This window comes from Aptenodytes patagonicus, chromosome 2 (genome assembly GCF_965638725.1).
Source record: "Aptenodytes patagonicus chromosome 2, bAptPat1.pri.cur, whole genome shotgun sequence".
Taxonomy (NCBI): Eukaryota; Metazoa; Chordata; class Aves; order Sphenisciformes; family Spheniscidae; genus Aptenodytes; species Aptenodytes patagonicus.
In genome coordinates, this window is record NC_134950.1 from 126589635 (window position 1) to 126614102 (window position 24468).

At 38.0% G+C, this 24468-nt stretch overlaps 1 protein-coding gene across 5 annotated transcripts in view; it reads right to left on the reverse strand.

Annotated features, from left to right (window-relative positions):
* Positions 1-24468, reverse strand: part of RBMS3 (RNA binding motif single stranded interacting protein 3) — a 453407-nt gene that overhangs the window by 83805 nt on the left and 345134 nt on the right. For all 5 annotated transcript variants that reach the window (XM_076331139.1, XM_076331137.1, XM_076331140.1 and 2 more), the window contains exon 7: positions 6248-6354. In XM_076331139.1, the coding sequence (XP_076187254.1) occupies positions 6248-6354 (107 nt within the window). The remainder of the gene's footprint in view (positions 1-6247; positions 6355-24468) is intronic.

Genomic DNA, 24468 nt, shown 5'->3' on the forward strand with positions numbered 1-24468 from the left:
TCACACTACAAGGATCTCTTGTGCCCTGACAGCAGATAGTCTGACTGAAACACTTTGAAGAAGGAAGAGAGAGAAGGGGGAAGAAACCAACAACGCAAATGAGATTCGTTTAGAATACTGATTTAATAAAATAAGCTCAGTCAGCAGTAAAGTTAACTTGGCAGAGTTCCTTCCTTTGATTATTTAAACAGTTCTGTCAGAAATATTCCACATTACTAGAAATATTTCTGAATTTAATTCTGAATAAAAACCCTTTCTTTTTTAGAGAAGGAGAAATCTAGGATGTAAATGTGACACCTCTTAAATATATAGATGCATATGAAAGAAATGGAGCATTTCCCAGTGATGTGTGCTCCTTAAGCAGCTGCAAGTTCTGAGAAAAAAGTGGTTGTGGAGAGAAAAATATATCATATTGAGGTCAAACTTGGGGAGTGATTAATGAACTTCAGAAGGTCAGAGGTTGAGCTGATAAACACAATGACAAGTTCAGCTATCCAAATGAATGACAAGAAACCCTTTTTGTCCTACAGAACTGGACTGGAAGTCTGATCTACATAGCTTCTGTTCTCGGTGTTGAGTCACTTTGCTCCCACTTCAATTTATCTGATGAGTTAAAAGAGAAGTGCTTAAGTTTACAAAAGTTAAAAAGAAAAAAATGAGGATAATATCCTCCTCATACAGACATATATAATACAATATAATTATTCTGTTTCTACAGCCAACTCATATATTTAACCTTGCCATCTTCAGGTCTATGAACCATCTGCTTTTGGGGATCTGGCACACCCGTTTTGCCATCGGTCTGATCCAGTGTTAAGTCAGCTGTGGATTACAGTCACATCTGCACACTAGATGTGTGTGTTACAGTGAGTTGGAAAGACTTCCAGGGATGGCTTGCAGCACTACTGAAAATGACAGCCCACCAAATATCTGTTGGGGATACAGCAGAGTGCAGAAAAAGATATGTCCTTTTCCCCTGTCTCCAACATCTTTTATTCTGCGTAAGAAAACACTGTCGTAGCAGCATAATTTGGAGAAAAACCCAACTGCAAGAAAATCTCTGGGGCAAATGGCATGATGTTTTTCACCGCAGAAGGAAATCCAAAGCCAAAATGAAAACTAGGAAAATGAATCTCAGAGAGTCCTGATTCTACTTTAACCAAACCATGGCCCTTGTTATGACTAAAACCAGTCCCTTTTAAAATCCTGATTTCAGGGACAGTGGTTTGATATAGGTTATTACTTTAAAATATTTCTATGTGCTTTAGAAGCTCAAAAGCCAACCATTTAAGCTGGTCTTTGGTATTTGTGCCACTTGGGCACCTTTTCAAAACGTTGCCCATAATGACAGTCTTGTGCCATGAAGAATTTTTAACTCATTGCTCTGTATCTTTTCACTTACTTGCCAGTTACCTTTTGCCCTTCTACTTTCTCCCTCTGTGTAGGCTTCTCTTCAGGTTCAATTCCTCTCTTTGCTAAACTACGCTTTTGCTGAAAATAAGCATGCAAAATACTGACCAATGTCTAACCTACACGCACACTAAATATATAGTAAGTGTCTTTGTGCATGGTTTGCATATGCGGGTACTACTGCGTATCTGGACAGGCCTGGAAATTGTCTCCCACAGAAACGGAAAAATTATTTGTCTAGGTATAAAATACATCAGCCCTAGACACTGAGGATTACGGAACACAACTAAGTAGTGCCTATCTCCTTGGAAGCATAAAAAGAAATCTATGTCTGAGTTATAAATGGGCCTTGCACAGATCTACTAATCATTTCTAAATGCCTGCTGCTGGTAAAGAAGGGACGACTGGCACCAGGATCAACTGCTTCAGCCCTTCACTGGTACTGACTTTACAAAAAAATTGGGAAGTCTCTCAAATTACCTATTGTGTTTTTCTCTCTAAATTACTGTTTGCATTAGACAAAATTGTAATGAGTAGCAGATAAAAAGAGAAACTGTTAACAAAAGCAACATTCCCAAACTACTAGGTCATCTTATTTTTTTAAGAAAGAATTAAAAACATGTTTAATTCTTTAGACATTTCACCAACTGATCTTGAAAGAAAACAGAGGAGAAAGGGGGAAAGGAGGAAGAAAGGGAAGGGGAGGAAATAGAGGTTAACCTCTTGGCTATTGAGAAACAAAAATGTAACCCAGATTACAGAAGCAAGAAAGCAATCAATAGAAGAATTATTGGTGGCATTTATTGAATATCATTATAGACATCAGACCAAATTCAATGACAAGGGGGTCACATTCAATGGTGCATGTCACTGTTGTGATATATGCACCAATACAGTAATGGTGATATTCTCTTGCAAGAAAGACAACGCAAATATTTAAATGGTCTAAATTTTACAGAAACTTGCAAATGAAGTATCAAAGGCTTCAAAATGTTGTGACTGTAAAAAAAACCTTAATCACCTTGGGCTGACCAGATATAGAAAGGCTACCATTTCTAGAGCTGTTCTTTCTAGAGGAATGTAAACAATAATAAACTTTGAGCTGATGCAAAGCATTTCATTTGTTTTCTGTTTATGTGAGATTTCTTCCTTTCTACCAGATAAATTTCAAATAAACCCTTTCTTAAATACCCCTATCAAAAGATTTTATTTTGGAATAACCAAAACAAAGTTTCAGTAAATCTGTAATAAAAGATTATGTTGTAAAATTTAAGTTGCAGTTTTTAATTCAATCTGGTCTCACTTTGTAACTACTCTTGATTCCCCAGATGCATTTTCAGCTAATGAACATTTTTTTTGAGAAATGTCACCCACCTCTAGACTTGTCAATTGCAATTTAGAGGTAAATTAAATCAAATATTTTACAGACAGATTTTGAATATGATTACACTCTATCACCATCTCAACATGATCTTGTCAGGGCAAGTTTCAAAACAGAGTGCTGAATTAAACCAGTGTGACTCAGAAAAAAACTATCCTGAAATAAAAAAATTAAACTAATAACTCAGTTATTAGGCCAGAATTTCACTGCAAATATTTCCAACATTTGCAGGTTTCACTGTACATTTATTGCACCTGTATGTTAGATGCCTAATTTGACAGCCATTTACAAAGCCATCAGTAATCTAAGCTCTCGGCTCCTTAGTCCAGAACTGGTCAGCCATCACAAATCCTCAGTCAAATGCCTCAGTAAATCTGCTGAGTATTTCCTGAGGCTTCAAACAAGAGTGGAAGGGTAAGGACTAGAAAGTGCTATTCAAGGTCAGGCATTCTTCCCTGGTTACAACTGGCCAAGTAACCAAGTACCAAAAAAAGCCCCTGAAAAGCCCTAGAGAAATTCAGTGTATTCCTAAAGACTTGACTTTAAAAGGCACGCCAATTTAACAGCCAACTAAAGTATTTCTATATGGTTATGAAGCAATCTACAAAAATGTATGATAGGAATAAGATTTTCTATTACATTCTGCAGTATGGCCTGAAAACTTTACCAAAAAAAGTAATCCCATTATAAAATTCCCCAGAAGCTCTCCATAAAAGAGCACAACGTCTGAGAACAGCATGGCCAGAGAAGTAAAACCTGCTCCTCCCCACTAAATCTCCTGCCATTTCCCCCCTACAGCAGAGTATTGGGCACAGCTGCCTGTTTCTGCTTCGCATACTCAAATTTGAGGCCAGTGACAGAACTGTTAGTGCCATTTCTCTGGGATCTGTCCTTCCAAGCAATAATACTCACGCACGCTCAGTGCTAATGCTGGTTAAACCTCAGAAGTTTTAGAAATGCCTTTCACATAAGTATTCAAGAATGCAAAGGCTTATCTGAACCATAGCCAAATATATCTTGGTCTAGATACCACAGGATTTGGCCAGGGTGGAAATACTGAGGGAGTAATCTCTTGGACACTATTTCAATGCTTTTCTTTGGGGAAGGAACCAAGAAAAAGCAGACGTTCAGGGAATATTTCCAGATCCCATTTGTAATCAGAACTATGACACTTGTCATATAGCAATTATTTCTCACTACTCACTGCCTGTTCCTTTTTCAAGAAATTAAAGTTGACAGGAATAATTGTAGGAAGGTTACCCGAGTGCTGTGACACAGAGAACAACTGAATGGTACATCATGGTTAGAGTAAGATCATTAAAGGACAAAGAGTTAGAAAAACCCTATTGCATATAAAATATAAGAGTAATTACACAGAAGGATTTTACATTGGAAATAAGAAAATTAACAATGGTGGGGAAGAAATCTAATAAATGAGTGACCCTAAAAGAGAACATACATTCTTGTCCTTGATGCTTTGAGTAGTAAATGTCCAATGTACAGCAAGGTATTAACCAGATGTTAGTAAACAGCAAAAATCTAAGAAAATCTAAGAAAACAGAGCACATTCCTAGCCTGAAATATTTCTGAGTTTCTATCTTTACCATCTTCCCACACTTGTAGATTATACCATGACAACAGCTCTGTAGCTGACTGCGAACAACAATAAGGAATGATGTCTCCCTGCACTGAAAACTAGTTTTTAAATGTTAATACTATAAACACACCAACCACACCCTGCCTCTAGGTCACAGGGATATCGCTGTGCTTAATATGAGCCACTCCACTAGCAGCAAATGAACTAAGTACGACGTAATAAGCTGATGCCCTGAGGCCATAGGCGTAATGGTGGCTTGTTGGCTTTAACTTTATGTTCTCTTGTTTATTGATTTGAACTGAAGGAAGTATAGAACAGTGGAGATAATAGCTATGATGGCATTTACTATTTAAACGGGGATTTAGAGGTCTTTAAAATATGGATTGTTGACCTTATTGAGTGTTTATTATTGTCTCCTATATATAGACCTTTGTTTTTCAAGCTCTGTATAGGATGACCTGAGTCTACCACTTGAAGTACTTCTTGGGCAGTTGTTCCTCAGTGGATCCTTAACATGACAAACCATAATGGCTCCTAAGAAGACCTGTCCATTTTTTGAGACATATGACATAAGAGACTGCAATGAATCTTTGGAGACTTCTGCAATCTCTTGTAGCAAATGTGGCTGCCACACTGGCACTTTCAGCCCACAAAGCTAAAAATATTTTGGAGCATTGCTGTTGGAACAGTGTACAACCACCACCTTGCTGGAGGGAGAAATTTCTATGCTTTCAAGAGGCCTTTCTGTTTGTTTTAGGAGCTCACCAATCATGCTAGAGTATATATGTCATAAGCTAATGGTCTGAAAAATATCAGCTAACAAAATCAAGTCGTTACAAAAAAGCAGAAACTCTCTAGAAACACCTAACTTAGAAATACCAAATAGTTTTCTTGTTTATTTGCTTTGTAAAATTGAAGTAAATACAGCAAAACCCACCAAAAAAAAAAAAAAACCCAAAAGAAAAAAACCCCCACAAACTTGTATTCTAGTGGGTCACAATTGAGCAACATACTTTTTTCTTCCTTGAAGTCTAAATCATAAACACAAAGAGTAGGTGTTTAGGATAGAAATACTTGTAAGTCCTTCAGCCTTCGTAGCTATAATCATGCATAAGGAGGTACTATGACCAGATCTACCTAATTTATTCAAGTGTCTTTATCCTATAATAACATTCAAGAAGAGTAAACAAACAAATTCCTTTCTTATTTCACCCACATTTGGAGTCACTGCATGTACAAGTACACAGAAAGGAAACTCCAGTAACAGACTATTTGCAGCAGAACAGAAAGCAACTGTTGGATTTTTTTTTTTTAACTTCGTACACATGATGGAACTGAGGCTACTGTGAACTGTTTTGTCTTGGACAGAATGAAGACCCCAGCTCAGTTAAGCTTTTGGCAAACTTTTACATTTGGATGTGCAAGTGCATCTCTCCCTTTTGTAACCACCCACCTATTACCTGACATTGTTTGATCACCAGGAACTATAGGGAGGAAATAACATTGTTGAGTTGCTTAAGTGTAAATTGATTTGAGGTTTATAAAAGGTACGCCACGGGTGCTGATGGCACACCAGTGAGAGAATACTGGGCTCAGGTCCGGCTGCTGACAGAGCGCTTGCAGTGGGACAAAGCTGTGCACAGTTCCACACCAAGCTCTGAAATTCTCTTTTCCTGTAACTTTACACTCCGCACATTATTACAAGCCTCCCTCTCCCCCCTGCTTATATACTTTTTCCTGTATGAAACTATTGTATTTTGTGTGCAACATGATTTCTTTGTAGCCCTGAAAGGTAGACCTCCAGGTCTGCAGCTGACTTCTGCCAAACCCCAGGAAAATAACTGCTGTGTGGCACTTACCTCTCCTTCTCTGGGCCACGGCCTTCCATTCTGTGTGTATTTGCTTTGATTCTGGCGCTTCTTTTGCCCTCCATCAGCAAATTTGCACAGCAAAGGCTCAGTGGGGGCTGTGAAGACAAGAAACCCAGTCTATATTAGCATCCCCCCCAAAGAAGGTGATTATACCAGCAACAGTAGTGCTTTGTAATACCAATCTTTTGAAGTAAAATCTTGCCTTCTGCAGATATTTTTTGTCTCTTTTAGCCTCGACTCCACTGGCAGCTGTTCTTATTAACTAAGCTTCAAAAAATATATACTGGCAGCCCTTAAAAGAATTCAGCAAATATTGTTGAAAAAATAATCAGCCTACGCAGAATGTTAAGTTGCTGTAGTGGAATAGTAAAGTCAGGCATTAGTTCCAGCTAAGTTAGACACGTATCCATGACCAGCATTAGTGCAAGGATAAACACTGCTTTACTAAAGCAGCTTTCTGTTTTTAGTGTAAAAACTTCGCAAGAATCTGTTTAAGGAATAAGTGTTCTCACTATTTCTGTGTTTCTCGGCACCCAATCCTTTAAAAATCTGAATAAACAGAATAAAATAGAGACTTTTGCCAAGCACAGTCCAATTAGCTTTCGTTTCCTCTTAACTCCTCTTTTAAGCAAGTTGGCAGCTGAGAAAACCCCTTTCCTCTCCAACTGAGATCTGGTGTGTGTGAATACAATAGTCGGGGGGCCGGAGCCCCGGGAAGAAAGGATATTCACAGAGCTGCACACCCCAAAAGGCAGCTCACAATAGGGCCCCCTAGTGAAGAAATTACCACACATCAAATGAGTACAACGGGAAGGGAACTTTGTGTCTTGGGATCTTTTCCCATCTACCCAGCTTTTAACAGCCTCCTAAACCATTTTCAGCCCAAACTGTAATTAGCTTGCCAGTGGGAGCTTGCCTTTGCTGCCTCCTTCTTAAAAGAGGGGCCAAATTCTACCCACTTCATTAGGTGTATGTCAAGATTGTCCTTTATTGCCTACATCAACAGATAAGTAAACCAATATTGGCTTGGTTGAAAGAAATCTAAAAATGATGTGTCGCATCTGAATTTTTTCAGGAATTTTTGGGTTCCCAAGCATGAAAAGTAGAGGTTTTAGCTAATTAACCAGGGTTTTTGATGGAAAAAGGCAAGAAACCGTTTTTTTTCTCCTTGTTTCCTGTTTCTGGGAAGCTAGAAATGTTGAAGGAATAAAAGTGCAGGGACTTGAAGGAAATGTTGCAGTAAGGGGATTAGTCAAGTTGCTGACTTATTTATTTGTAATAAAAATAATGATTTAGTTAAAGGATGAGATAAGTTCGCATAATATTAAAACAAGTTCACCTCCCCCAACCTCTTCGTTACAGCCAGCTCAAAATGGGACAGAAAGCGTAGCTTAAAACTGTGACAACTTCAACAGTGCAACCAAGGAGCAGTGCACATAGAGAATCTCACATCAAAACCACAATTTCTCATTGAGACAGCATCACTTTGGCTACTTCTGAAGCTTTAACAGCTTTGTTTTTTCATTACCATTTTACCAGGCTAGTAATTTCCAAGGTCACTAGAAACTGAACTGCAGGGAACAATCCATTATTGGCAGAAAGCTCGACTGTGTGACCCCAGAGGTCCTTCCCCACCTCTGACTTCGATTATCGAATCAGATTTTGGTAGAAGCAATGCTCAGCCAACCATTTTAAATTTAAAATAATGAAGGTTTAAAAGCATCCAGGTGGCTGTGGAGATTCTTTCTGCAGATGGAGAGGTTTTACAGGGCTGATTGCCCTGTACTTTCACCAGTTTTACTCCACAGTGCAATGCTGTATGATTTCAGAGCGGTTACTTACAATTCACTTTGATGTGACTGTGAGGGAGGAGCAGGTGCTAAGCCAGCATTAGAGAAAGACCTATTAAACATCACATCTGAAGCTTCAAAAGTTTTTTGTTTTAAGCACTGAACAACTATCAAGCAACATACGATACCATTAGGAGAAGCATGCAAAAACAATCTGCATGTTGGATGTTTACATATGCCATGATCATCTGCTAATGTACACGTGATGTTAGCCCATATACTATGATGTGGTTGAGCAAGCTAGGAAGTCATATGGTTTACTACGTATCCTCTCTATATATTAGCCAACCACAAATAGGAAGCTGTTGCTTTTCTGGACTTCCCAATATCCAGTATTACCATCTGACAACCTCTTATTTCTTAACTTGGGGCTTCCTAAAGTTGACTGAGATTGAACAAACTGCCAAACAACTTTACACCCCCCCCACCTAGGAAAAAAGTGAAAAATGTTGTACAGACTTTTCAGGAGGTAGGGAAGAAGATGGAAAAGGACAACAGTACCATGCCTTTCACAGGCAAGTTTCTGCATGGGAGGTTATAGACCTCTACAGCAAACTGAGGGGAATTCTGGAGAAAAAGTCCATCTGTGTCGATCAACATTAACATAAGCAAAAAAAGATCAAAAGAAAATGTTCTGACAGGAAGACAGAGTCCAGATAAGATGGTTTTGGGTTGTTTGGGGTTTTTTTTGAAAAACACAGGCACATAGCATATTACATCCAGCAAGATAGAAAATTATCTTATTAGCCCTGAAGTGGTGTAGGTCTTAATGGTTTACACCTGGAGACAACTATGGTAACCAAACTCAAAATATAAAGAAATCAAATTAATAATCTCTCTTTCAGGACATAAGGTAGAGTGCAACAGTGTCTTAGGAGTTCAAACATGTTGCTCTAAGTAAACAGAAGAACTCAAATCTCTGCTTTACTTGAGTGCTCTTGAAATCCCTTGTAAGAAAGGTTCTTTAGGCTTTGCAAGATCAGATGCACATGAATATTTGACGTTAGTACCATTATTCTTACTAATCAAATACATAATAACAGAAGATACCAGAAAGAGCATATCCTATTCCACTATATCAGCAAAACTACTTCTAAGTAGAATTCTTTTTCAATGGTTTCATGAAACGTCAGAAGTGCTTTAAAAATAATAAACTTACTTCAGACAAAAAAAAAAAAATCACAATTAGGTACTATGGTTATAATTCAAAAAGAAAATATTCAGGAACTATTCAAACAATATCAATATTACATGAATAATATCAAAGGATTGCAGCAGAAGTGGGATATTTTACCCCCAAATACTTCAGAAGGGGAGGAAGGAAAAAGGGGAATCTTTTAAACTTTTTCTGCTTTTGCTCTCTTCCATTCCAGACAGACACTCTTCAATTTATGGACTGCATTTTTACTTGTCTCCTTTTCCTCTTTATGAACACACTGACTGAAAATAAATGCCTGTGTCCCTGCCTCTTCTCTCACCTTTTGTACTGCTGACTTAATAGAAAATGTAATTTGGGTATCTGTAGATATTCATATTTTGAACCGATAAGCACATCTTTTTGTATGGTTCTTGACATCCTCAAAGTTTTGAGCATGTGTGGTATTTTGAAGCGTATCTGGAAAATCTACTGTTGGTATTTTCCTGTCAGAAAAGTGAGAATTGATTCACTTGAGACAAATTTCAGGCTATTCCATCCTGATAAACTCTTCAAGATAGAAGGCACTGCTCTTTCTTTGACTTCTACCTGACAGTAACAAATACAAATATCAAGAATAAATAACAGCTTTAACCTGAACAAGGTTCATTAAGCCATAACCCATTTTTCAAGAAGATTTAAATGCTTGCTGTAGTTCCCATCCAAAGTCTGCTCTAGTTAATAAGACATAAATAGCCCTGAACTTGGCTTTCACTCCTGAGAAGGAAGCAAGATCAAATTGATAGTGCTTCTAAACAGCATTTGCCAAGATATTCAGGGCTGCTTTAGGAGAGGGCAGTAGTTGCTAGTGTTCAAATTCTGTTCCCATGGAAGTCAATGGCTAAAGCCCTATCTCTCTTCAATCAGGCCCTGAATTTACTCTAAGAGTTCAGTGGAGGTGAAAGAGAGAGACTGGTTTTATGTCAATCAAGCCTGTCGATATTGTTGGAGTTCCCTTAGGAGATCAGCTTCTCATGCTCTGCTACTTTAGATGGACAGACTGTGCAGATAGACAGCACTGAACTGCCAAAAGGCATTATATCACCAAAAGCAACACTGGTATTTAAAATAGGACAAAACCTTTAAATGGAAAGGGATGGGGATAACAGTGCCCCCATCTCAAATCTGGCAGCCTCTTAGAAATGTTCCGTCTCAGGAAGGCAACTTCAATTAAATTGGAGAATTCAACAAAAAAAGCAAACTTCTAACTAGTTCTGAATACATAATTTCCTTATTCTTTCATTCATCGGAAGGCAGATACACTTGAGCTTCTACATATGCAAAAATGTATATATTCATGAGCATGTGCTTCATAAAGGAAGATGAAAGCTGTCATTTGCATTCAGTGAATCTTTTTCATTATTTCAGGTGCTTGGAAACTTTTTCTATCTTAAGAGTTACTGAGAAAAGCTTGTCCTCCACAACTTCCAATTTAGTCATATAGCATTGTCTGTCCAGCAATGGCAAGAATTACATATATAAAAAAGTAATAACAAGAACATATTTATGTATTTTAACTGCTTTCACTATGAGTATTTTTGAAGACAGAATATTTTTCAGCATGTCAGGAAGAGTTTAATCTCTTCGTCTCATCTTGTGCAAAAATGAAAGTAACATTTCCAGTAGACAGCCTAGCAACAAGTGCATTGTGAACATTCATGTGGATCTTTAAACACCTTCATTTTGTTAATGTGAAGAAAAATGATGAGAAAGTCATTGGTGTATCAATGAATGGTCAGTGCACAGTCAATGATCTTTTTCAAAGTACGTTTTTATGAGAAAGTTGGATTAATTTATTTTTCAGCCTTGGCAAATCCTCCTCCACAATAAAAAAGGAGCAGAGCAATAATTGAGTTCACAATTACACCAAGCATCCAAACTGATCAAGCTTTGATAACTATTTTTCTTCTTAACCCCCTTCCAAATTTTAAGTATTTTGGTAACGTTTTCATGTACAAATCACACAGAATATCTGATTGAAACATCCATGCAAGAACCAACCCCTTTGTCTGCCACAGATCAATCATTTTTAGTCTTTAAGAAAAACTTCATCCTACAGCAACATCAAAGCCACTTTGTAAGCAAACCTGTTTACTCATACTGTATTTCAGAGGGAGACATGAGAGACACAAAAGCTCTAGAAGCAAAGCAGGGCAGAGCAAGTTAAGGTTCTGATTCTATACCTGGGCTCAGATGGATGTACACAGCAGGACTACGGTCTTTACAAAACCCGCAATGTTTATTTACAAAATTAATTTTGCTGTTGTAAGCTTTAAAACTGTAAAAGTTTCAGGACCCCAACAATAGAGTGACTCTCTGCTCTAGTGAGTCCACTGGCTTCTAGGAAAGTTCTGTCACGCAGTACTTATTCATCCCAAAGTCATAAATAAACAAAACCCGAACTTCAAGGAAGATTAGAAAACACAACCATAGCCATTCTGCTCTTGGAAAATGAAGATGAAGAATTACAAAAGATGGTATGTGACACGAAAGGACAAAAGGACATGTGAGGACAATGCGTTAGCCGAGTAAGGAAACGGTAAGTGATGAACCAAGTAAACACATCATCCTATCCCACATGGAGCGCTTGACTTGTTGAAAGACAGAGTTGATAATTTTGTGGAGTAATAGATTTTGTCCCAGAAGTCCACAATACTGGATGTGATGTCACAGGACAGACCCTAACATATATACATAGAAGTATACTGAAAGCACCCTATTACATGTTCAAATGATTCCTTGCTGCTCAGTGTTTTTGCAGGAGCCAGTGCTTTTAGACAGGTCAAGCAATATACAGCATATTTATCCAGTAGGTTTACAGTTAAATTTAACTACATGATATTCAGTGGACTTGTACAGCTGGTTATGAAAGCAAAACAATGAGTTAACATTGCATTTTAGTTTCTACAATATACCACTTTCACAATATAATTATAGAAATTGGGGAAACAGCTTTACATAACAGAAAATTACCCCAAAGCAACAATTAAAAAGCAAACATCTGTTTGGCTAGCAAGGAAAAAAAAAGTTATTTACTTTTGAGAAACTGTATTATAGCTTAAGTAATTATCTCTAGTTCACCTCTTTTCTTAAGAAATGGGAAGCAATCCTTTCATCTTTTTGTATAATAATTATTTCTAAAGAGAAGAATATATTAGAAAAGGAAAATAAATCCCAGAGGCGAAACACTGTGTCAAGCATAAAGTTAGTGTTTTACTGTATGCATACATTGGAGAAACAGCATGCCAGCTGTGAAGTGTGGTCCAGATCTTGTTGCTATCGATGCAAACACTCCAGCTACCACATACAAAAGTTATACTTAATCATATCGTTGCAGAAGCCCCCATAAAGATTTGTCAGAGCAGATCAGAAACTAGAGTCTCCTTTCTATGAGAAACTGCAACATTCATTTTACAGTTTGCTTTTGTTTAAAAAAACATTTTTGTTTTTCAATTTTCAACAGAAGAGCAGATTGAGAACGCCTGATACAGGCCTATTAAAATGTTCCATTCCAATGTTGCTGATTAGGTGAAACTGTGATAACAGACAGCATTAACTCGATACATTATTTTATGGAGATAACATATAGAAACAGATGCTTCAATATGGTATTAAAACTGAAATGAAATCAATCAAAATAGCAAAGCTGAAATGCAGTATTAAAACAGTGCTGAAATGTTGTAACACGATGGCATATTTTTATTTTAACAAACTCAATTTCTCCACCAACTCTAGCCCTGGTCTCCGCAGGAGAGCATGAATGGATGAGGAGCAAATCCTGAACAGAATTAAGGAGTTCATTAATTAACTTTATTAACTAATAACTAATTAAATAATACACTGTACTTTAATGTTGGATTCTGCCTTTATTTTACACAAAAGGCCTGAATCAGAGCTCACAGAAGTTAGAGATTCTCAGTGAATCCAAAGCCACTCTACTGAAGCCAAATTTAAATTTGAGGTAACTGCAAGCGAGAGCAGAATCAGGCACGTGATTTTTGCCACAGAAAGCAGCTTCCTTCAACTTGACGATACAGCAAAGTTCTGCCCCATTGGAGGTTCCTGGTGTAAAGCTGAAAAATATCAGCTGTAGTTCATCCTTTGCGCCCAGTGCTATGACAGCCCTTCACAACCTTAAACTACTGGATGAAAAGGAGGTGGGGTCTTTGAGGAGTGATTTGTTTTGCAGTTTTTAAATTTCTCCAAGAGCCTTTACAACAAAAGAGGAAGTCCTTTTATCGAATGACTGTGCAATCAAAACAACTAAGTATGTGCATCAGTTTGCAGAAATCATTTCACGCATCTGTGCTTAGACCTGTATTTTCCATGACTTTCAGACATGACCCATAACCAACTGAAATTTGGGGCACATTGTTTTAATGTGCCAATTCTAATTACAAACCATAGAATTTGGCTGGGTTAATACCTCCTGCAAAAACCACTTTGATAGACTCCCTTGGATTCCTGCCTCACTGGAAGAGCCATGTACCAAAAAATGGAGACAGTATCATATTTTGAAGAGGAGTATTGGTTATAAGTCATTCAAAGCACTTCACATATTATCTGAGATAGATAATAAATATTGAAACAAGTAGATATAAAATGTTATTTTGTTAAATGAGCAAAGCCCCACACTTGTTCAGTCAGCACCGTTAAAAAGTGAATGCTTAAGAAACCAACCCACCTTTCCATGCTTGAAGAATTTTTGTAGGGAACTTATGTGCCCCAGCTCCCCTGTATTTCTCTCATGCCAGAGTAACTAAGCAAAAAGAAAGAAGAGCAAAAAGAAAGAAGAGCCTACACAGTCTTTCTGGAAACTATGCAAGTAATTAGAAGATAGAATGTAGAATAAAGTTGTAATAATGCAATGGTCCCCTGTCAAGAGTTTCTCCCTGTTGACGACAGCTGACAAGTGTGAACAGTTTTCAAAGAACAACAAAAAATGTGTATTTTTATGGTTTTTTATAGATTTTGCTAATTACTATCTGGGATTCTTCTAGGTTTATTAAAAAAAAAAAGGTTGCTTTTACCATTTTTATGCCATTGGCTTCTTGTACAATTACTGCTACAAAGGCTTATGATACTACATATGTTTGGGCAGGAGATGATTCCTTCAAGTGAAATGAAAAAAATACCAAACTTAAAAAATATTCCTGAAAGCATTTTAAAACATTTTACTGTTTTGCATTGTGAATTCCTAGACCATGACTTGCCACACAGGCACACGCTTCTGCCAATGTGTGACAAGGAACTAGGAGGGATCAGGTGAATAATATCCAACCCAAGATCCAGTGAAGTTGATGAGAACACTTTCAATACCTTCAATGGGTTTTAGCACAGGCTCCTAGCCTATGACTTGAACTGGAAGTAAATACGACAGCAGTTACACTGGAGTCTCTCTTACAAACTTTGTTTTCTCTCCCAGCATTTTTCTTTCGGAAAACCACCACTCAGAAATTACAGGTGCTAGCATTTTATCGGGTCTTTAAACTGAAAGCTGCAATCCTGTCATATTAGTAACAACATGTACAGAAAGTCAAGACAACTGCTAGCCTGTCATCAGGAACTAGTGTTCAGCAAAAAACTACAGTGAGGTTCTGCTGTCTCACTGTGTTGCCTCTCATCTCAGATAAGCATTAAAGCTGAAAGTTCATGTGTTGCAGCAGTGAACTAGAGGACAGGTCTGAGCTGGATCATGGTTTTAAACAAGTAGCACCCTGACTTTAGTGCATTTACTTCATACTGGTGTACCACTTGAATGCTCCTGTACCAACATACACCAGCTGAGTCTGTGGTCCCAGGACTCCAATCTGCAGGTAGAAGTCGACTGAAAAAACCTCCTCCTCTAAATGTGAACCCAAACCCACTCTTTAAATCCCCTCTGAGACTGCCCGATGAGCTTTTAGGAAGATTGTACTTCATATACCTTTTTGCCCTCTCCCATAATCACAGAAGTTACTTTGTTTGGATGAAAATGGAGATCTTGTATTTCTTACTGTTCAATTATTAAGGAACAGCAACAGAGTCAACTTCATCTGAAAGGCTCAGCGATTTTTAAATGATCTCATGTACCGTAATTTATAATGGAAAATCAGGTACAAATCGTGTGAGATGCTTTCTAGTTCCCCTCTAATGGAAATAAAATGAATCCCTGGTAATGGGTGACCCTACTTGCTGCTGTGGTCACCCATTTTACTTTTTAGTGTTCTCTTCAGTAGTCTCAAGAGAAAAGAACAAATGCAAAGCTTTTATCCAAAGCTGCTTCTCAAAACAATAGCTCTGTACTTCTGCTATAAAATCTATTTTTACTATTCTCATAAACTAATGTTATTGATCACAGAGACTTTGCTATTATCCCACTAAGAAAAACTTACTTGTACTGACAGTCCAGAGACAAAATGATTGGAATTTATGCAGTACAAAGCACTAATTCTGGCTCTGCTAATACAAGGTTATTTCATGTAAGTGTTTAAGTATTTTTTTATTATTTAGTATTGAATTTATTTATTTTAAATTAAATCTTATTAAATTATTTATTACTTTTTATTTAGTATTTATTTAGATAAACCAGACCATTACCATGACATCATTCCTTGTCTGTGTGACACTGCTAGAAGTAACACTACAGAGAAAAGAAAATTCTTTTCAAACATATGTTTTCACTATAAACAAGGAAACCTGGCCAAATGTCTTATGTCAATACAATGATTTCTTTCCACCAGCATAATGATAATTGCTGTACACAAACATTTATTTTTGACTAATTAAGGTTCAGTCTTGGCATTCGCAGCTCACACTCCAACATATGTATACCATTAATGTCCAGAAGAGCTTACGCAATCCGGTGTTAAACTGCATGAGGAAAAAACGCTTCAGTTATGACCGTGAACTTATTTAATTTAGACGTACATGTTTAAATACTACATTTTGTTTACTGATTGTGGGGAAAGACACATCTATTGTGTCTTTGTGAATGGTCACTGCAATAAAAAAGTGGCCATATATATAATGCTAACATTATTTGCAGCTCTACTCATAGCCTGTTAAAAAGTCGCAGTAGAAAATTCTTACAGTAGGAAAAAAGATTTGGCCCTGTGCATGGTGAAAGCAGTAACATGACCTTCTTGATATCAGAGCTGAAACGGCATATTCCTAGAAGCACTTATTAGTGTGGATGCATGAAATATTCCTGTGTAAATGAAAAAAAAACCCCAATTTTTAGCCAGCTATCAATCTGTTCAACAGTATAAAAATATTCAGAAATACTCAGATTTTTTTTTCTCAGATTGCCTAATGAAAATCCTTTTATTTAAATCAGTTCTAATTAACACACATTCCAATAATGACTACTGGGTGCAACAGCAAAAACTCCAATCACTTGTAATCTGAAACATAGCTGAGCAATATAATTTTGCCACTACTGTGAGAAAGAAAGAAAAGCTGAAGGGAAAATTCTTTTTATTGTTATTGCCCTTCTTCCATTTTATTCTTCTGCATTCACTGGAAGACATAATGTCTATGCCCTGAAATGAGGGAGTTTGCTAGAAGCTAACACACAGCATCGTCAGCTTCCTCACTTAAATGCAGGACCACCTTTAAAAAGTGGATTTGACCCTGACTGTGTCAGAACCATGGCCGGGTATAGGTTACACAGCAGAAAGCATTTACAAGATGGTGACTGACTGATTCTTAAAGGCAGGAGTTCATTTTGCTGTGGTAGAGAATATCCAAATCACGCTAAACACCTTGGACAGGATAATTACTGTGTTCCACAAAACCTCACTGCGTACTCTACCATCTTCTCCTGTAAACAGGCCCAAAGGGAGGGAGGAAATACTTCATAAACACCATATAAGTAAGGACATGGATACCCCTACCCTTTTCTCCCCGGCAGAAGGGCAAGCAGCAGCTCAGAACATGGAGTGCCAACGGCGCAGGGCCACAGGACACACCAAAACCCCCCGCAGCTTCAATTCGGTGCATCAGCTGCTCCTCACGGCAACTTCCAAGCCCCAAGTCTGCAAGACAGGCCTTTCTGGGTGCTACTGAACTGAACGTCGCTGCCCCCCTTGCCAAGCGCCTGCAGGTAGGAAGCAAATGTGGCACTGGCATGTATGCGCTGGGAAAGGAAGAAAGGGCCTTGGAAAAAAAATTGCTCAGTGACTCCATTTCTTTGAAGGGCAAGAAGGCAACAAGCCCTTGAAGCATGCCACCACCTGGAGCTCCTGCCAGGACATGGAGGCTTTGCACCCGCTTAAAGTCTCTGCCTTCAAGGCACAATTGTACCTGTGATTTCCATGACAGAAAACTGCACAGTGGTTTCACTGGGAATTTTCCAGTAAGTCACCTATTTATGACAATACTTTATCCAAGGGAAAGACAAAAAAGTGAAATTATAATCTTTTCCTAAGACAATGGAAGCTCTTACTCATACTTCTTAGCTCTTTTCAAAATGTGTTGATGATACCAACACTAAATCTAATATGCTATGACCTAAGGAAAATTCTAACCCTTGCAGCTTAAAAATCCTTTATTACCATCTGAGACAATATCCTAGAATATTAAGTAGATAACACTAAACCCTTCTGAAATTTTCAAGTGCAGAGCTCTCAGCTGAGGGTAGAGAAGGAAGCAAACTTACATATTAGAGACTGAGTGATAGCCTAATCTTCTTTAACTCTGTGTAATACATGTCTCAGAGGTTGTATGAAGGTCATGCTAGATCCTGCTTTGCCACGGGTCCAAAAATTACAAGAGGAATGTGATTTCAGTGCTACGCTTGGAAAAGTAAAAATCAATCCTATACTCTTTCAGTTAAAAATACTGGAATAATAAGAACAGGAGCGAGCCAAGCACAACAAGCAAGAATACGTGAAAAACAAAAAAAAAGGTACAGAAATAGGCAAAGAAAAACACCTTAAGAAAATGGAGGGAAAGCCAGGAAAAGTAGGGAGAGGAATACTTCTGAATTGCCCTTGAAAATGCTCTAGCTTCACACAAGAGCAAATGCAACTCATGTCCTTATCCATTTCTGGATTACAACAGAGGCCCTCACAAGTACAAAGATTGCAGCAAGAAAACACTGTAACTGAAAAAGCAAGTTTGGGCTAAATGTCACTGCCTATAGCAAACAGAATGACAGAAGTTTATAAAAATTGTGTTTTTATCTGAAAACAGAGACTGAAGACCTGTTCTGTTGCACTATGAGGAACCCACTAAGACGGTAGATGGTCTTAGAGTAATTATATGGCATCAAAACATGAATGGAACTAAGGAGACTGTAGAGTCTCCTCTACACAAAAATACCAAGGCTCTGTTATCAAAGTCAGTTTAAAAGCTTATCTCAAAACTCTATAGATGATCCAACACTTATGTGCCACAGGAGATAAAATTAGAGATGACTACATGAAGATGAAAAAACAAGGACCTCTCTTCCAGATAAATTATGTTATGAGAAACAGTAACAGGCTCTGACACCAAAATCCAACCATTCCTTAAGGTTTTGTCCCCATTTGGGTGCGATCCTTCCTTGGTTTGCAGGCACGTGGACGCAGCCACACCGACATGATGAGTCTGTGTGCAACTCTATTCAAAGCATGATTACAACCAAACAGCAGTATCAGAGTGTAGCCTGACAAAAGCTGTCTCCAGCTGATGTGAAGCAGCAATTTTCTTCAGAGCAAATTTCATGAATCAGCCAGCAGGGAGTGACAACATTCTGCTGCCAGTGACTAAGTGTATACCTCTGGGTTGCAATTTCCACCAGCTTAATAAGAGTCCATTGCAAATGTGATCATATTTTTCACTCTGCTGTTAACAGAGATGCTAATCTGTCTCTCAGTTTCCTTTCTTTTTTTTTCTTTTCTTTTTGCCAGCTTTATTGCTTACAATGTAGTATTTCCCTGGAGACAGAGAACAAAGTCTACTCCACATTGCTAATAAAACTTGAAGACAACACAGTAGAGTAAGAATTAAAGGGCAACAACTTTTCTACTTTGAGGAATGTGGCAGGCCTAGCAGAGACCTCACAGCTTTCTCCTGCCATGAGAAGGCTAGCTCAGTACTGAACTTTGCAACCTGGTGAGAGACAAACAGACTGAAGTTAGAGGGAGAAAACCTTTTCTAGAACATTTCCTGGTACAGATCCAGAGATGGAATAAAAATCCCACAGTCCTGAGGATGGTCAGAAGAGGAATAATGAAGTTTAAATGAAGGGTAAGGTAAAGACTGAGTAACAAAAGCATGAATACTACCCAAATTTTTAAATGCTCTCCAAATACTTCAGCTAGGATCTGCACACGAATAAAATCTCCAGATAATGAACCACAACACACTGATGTCAGTATTAATGCTACATGATTAACACAACAGAATACTGTACTGCCTTATGAGACTTGATTATAACTCTAAAACGTGGTAGAAAGTGCTTTATTTATAGCTTTAATAGGGGAGGCGAATATTGGAAACCTAGATGTTATTCAGAATCAGGATTCTAGTTGATTGTTGATCCTAAAAGGAGCCACAACAAATGGTTAAAAATGCTGCCATTTGTTATTCCTATGCAGTACAGTTCCACTTCTTGGGCTGTTACCAGTGGGGAGGACAGAGCCTCAGGCTTTAAAACTCAGCTCTGAATTGAGAAGGAAGAACTTCTAATACTGGAGATAAGATAACTAGTGATACTAAGACTCCATGCCAAGGGTGGAGGAAGCTTTATTGAATAGGCCAGCACGGACTTGCTGGTGGAGAGAGAGATGAAAAATGTAAGATTCTTTGTCTCCGCCTCTGTCTGAGGTGCCGAGAGAACTGGACTACTTGGACATGCGCCATATAATTAATGTGCATCTATCAAATTGTGCATTCAGTGGGACAGAGTCATATGAGTTTCTTGGAAACTTACTGGTCGGCTACATGGTATGTGCACCGTTTTTTTAACTAGCCTGGACAGAATGTATATTTCCTGGAGAGAAATACAAGCACATGTGACATCGGATGCAATCACGGTCACCTAGGGCTCAGCCCAGCCTGTTCGCACCAGACTGCTTTTGCCCCTGGATAAGCAAAGATGAAAGTGCATTTGGGCAAAAGCTCTTGCCTAAGGGTGCCTTTGTGCCAAACCAGAATAATATTGCACGTTTGTACCAGGAAGACTTGCTTTACAATACTAGAAGAAAAATACAGTTATTTGAAATGGTCAGCTTGGACCAAACTTGCTTTTATTATCAGTTTTTACTGTGTACACATAACATATAAAATGAACACAGAGTTATTCCAAGTTTAATCCTGTATCTCTTATTCCTGCTTTATAATTCCATTGTAGGAGAGTCTTCACATACTAACTGAACTATTCGTATTTACGTTATGCAACATGTACTAGTGTTGCAGGATTAGGGTACGAGCATGCTTATGTAGTTCTCAAGCTGTGTCATGCCACGCTCCTTCAAGGTAACTTCTGCTGCCACTTTTTGTATACTTAATAAGTTTTTTTTTTTATGGTGCTTATCACGGACTTTGTTTGCAAACACCTTACAAGCACTAATGAATTCATTCTCCCAGGAGGCAGTGAAGTATCAAAGAGATGAGCTGCAGCACAGGGATAATGCAAGTTGTCCAGTGTCACACAGTCACTGAGTACAGATCTCCTGAGTTCTTGTGCAGTATTTATTCACAAGATAACCCTCCTCAAAGAGCTCTGCCTAGGTGCCCTATTTCCTCAGCCTCATTTCCCACTTCACTCTATTTGAGGGAAGATCTCCTTCACCGATCCAAGTTTGCAATGCCACCATCAACTCACTAAAATGCTTCATCAGAAGACAGCTCAATCTACAGTGCCCACGAAAACTGAGCTTGTAATGATAATAAGGATTAGATGCCATTATAGGTATACATATATACATTTCTCTATGCGTTTGTGTCTCTGCACATAACATATATACATACACATATCTATATATGTGCATGTTACCAGGTATCTGTGGAAAGTTATCAAATACAGAACATCAGAACAGTCAAAGTGCAGCTATCTAAAGCTTCAAACAAAACTGTATTATTTACTGTAATATTTAGCTATTCCAAGCTCACGCTCCTATATCCCTAGAGGGCAATGTCACCTAATAGGTTGTGTTCACATCCCTGTCATCCTCGTATAAAGCCAAAGATGATGCTATTGCGAAGACAGACAGAAATAAGACTGTACTTAATAAAATTTAATTTAGCTAAATATAGACTTGTCCCTGTTTACTTTCAAGAAGTTTTGCAGCCTGATTTCAAGAACAGCAAAGTACAGTTGATTATCCAAAATTTACCTACCTTCACAAACCTCTGAGATTTTCCTACCATGTCCCTATGTCGAACAGTCTTAGGCACAAGTAAAGAGGCAGTTCAAGACACTGCCTTAAGACAACAGCATGCACAAATATGAACGCCTGCACAAGAGAAACTTGAAGGGAAAACAGAACAGTCATTTTCTTCCCTGCATTTATTGCCTCGCTGCTTTGCAATCAATATTCTTTTTTTGTAAAGCCCAGTTTCCTGTTGGCAATGCCCACGTCCATCCCCAGGTCTCACTCCACTTTTACTCTCAACATTGTTCAGCTTGCATACTATGGCTCTGACAACTCTGGTGAACGTGATTTCAGTGGTCTCCTCTCTGCCGTGTGTGAAGTGAAACCCCTCACTTCAACAACAATTTGCTACCTCTGAACAGAAAATGATGTTTGGGGAGTGAAGTTTTCCAGAAAAGCTGCTGACAGTGCGACCACGATGGAAGCTGTGACTGTTCGACATCTCTTAAAATAATGCCATACAATTGCTTTATTGATGGATGTAGCAGCCCGGATTTAGCCCCTGAAATATAAAAATGTAGGCTTCTGTTGTTTGCTTCCTTTTTGTTTTAATGATTGATAATTATTTCACAAATGTCTTCCCCTGACATTTGATTTGCTAGATAATACATAAACATACAGTTTCTAATGGGTTTTCCGGCCTTTTAACCTGATTTCTTTTCTCATTACTTTTCATTTCATTACCAATTCTGATATAAAATCTATTTTCCAGAAATTTTTTTTGCGTGATCTGAAGCTCCCTCACTTTAATAATGTACAGAATGATATTTTAAAACAACAACAAAGCCAAGATCAATGATAGCAGAGAATTGAGATCAACCCATATTTTTAACTTTTCTTTCATGTTGAACTGTTTCACACACACTCTCTCCAAGATGGTTCCAAAATTATGTTGGAAACTAATAATTATTTTGTGTGTGTGAACCTTTAAAAAAAATCTGTCACATGAAAACAGTTGAGTGAGGACAAAACAAGACAGCTCAGCATAGGAATACATATATTTTTCTGTCAAATACTGGCTGGCATTGTTACTCTATTACAAGGATTTATAAGCTACTTAACGATTAGGCAGATCATGGATATAATCTTTAAGAAATGAAAATTACATCCTTTACATTTTTATAACAGAGAAAGGAAATAACGGCTAGAACTTGAGGGACGTATATGAGTGTGCATAAAACAATGGGAAAAAATCTCAATGTTAAGGGAAGAGAAGTAGTGAGTAAGTGTTCCAGTACACTCACTAATTTCAGTGGCAGTGACTAACAAAGTCCAGTAATTTATTTTCCATAACAGCATTTACACTCTTTGGAACAAAGCAGGTTGTAGTAGCAATTGTTCTGAGTGTATCTTTGGGTTTGTGTTCATTTACTCAAATTTCATCCTCATGAAGAATTAAACTGCTTTTTTTGGTCTTCCTCAGCCAGTATAAATCTGTTGAAGTCAGTGGGGCCATGTGATTACTGGTTTTACAGCACTCCATGTCCATCCACCACTCCATTCATAAAAGCATGAAAACGCAGGTCAGCTTTCTAAAGAAAAGTACATAAAAGTTTAAAGGATCATTGCCCCTTTTTTTTTCTTTGACAGAATCCAACACGACTAGGAGTGAGAGATAATTTTTTTTTTCCAGTGAAGATTCTCAGTATGCTATCTGTATATCATCATTCTTTACACAAAGGCCCACTGAGATTTCCTAGCACTACATTAAACAAATTAAGCACGTTTTTGTATTGCTACATTATTCAAAGCATTGCTCCCATGCTCTAAGGCTCAGAAGTTGTCTTCTGAAAGAGAAGTCTAAAGAGAACACATCCAATCTGCTATTCAACCTATTTTTTCCATTCTAAAGTCTCTTTTTTCTGAAGGTGTGGCTGTGGGTAGAAAGGATAACGCAATAATGATCTTCAAGCAACAATACCTGTATTGTAAAATCGCAATTTATTCAGATGTCCTTTCCAGTGTAGCCTAAAGAAATAACCTGACATGCTAACAGACAGGTTTCTATTTAAGCAAAAAAGAAAAAAGAGAAGTCCTTAAGAAATAGCCTCTAAAAAACATGTTTTTGACTTTCCTCCTTGAATTCCCCTGACAAAAGTAATGAGTGAGGTGACAGGAAACCTGATATTAATTCTGCAAGTTCTAACTAGATGTGCAGGAGATCTAAGCCCAAGGAATAGAGCTGGAATGCAGAGCAAATAGGCAATTATTCTGAGCAGAATTCTGTGCCTGATGATGACTTGCCTGTCTCTGTTCTCTGGTGTCGGTTGTACAGAGACTGTAATCTTCTATGTTGATGCCTATATTCAATCTTAATGCCTGATATTGAATGATGGGAAGCTGTAGGGATTCTTGCAAGATTCATCGTTAATGGGTTTAACTCAATTGGCATGTCTGCCCGGGATATTTCATAAATATATAACCTACGTTACGTGATCGGAATAATTACTTAGAACCATGTAGAGTGCCCATCTCAACATGGCACTTTTTGTTCTACAACTTTTGCCACCTTCTGCTTTACCTTTAGCCACTCATCATTTAAAAATAATAAATGCTGGTAAGACATTATGCAATGATTTCCCCCCTTTTGCATGCACTCACGCACACTTACACAGTTCCTGCCTTTGCGATCTGAGGTTCTGAAGGAATCCAGCTCTCAAAAAGCAAATTTTTGCCACATGCTGGGATGGCTACAGCTCTCCTCTACTGTCTGCGTGGACCATTCTATACTGATGCAAGTTATACTCAGAAAAAGAAAACTCCTGTCAGAAAGAAAACTAAAGATTTTGCATGAAAAATTTTTGAGAAAGAAAAGAAAAT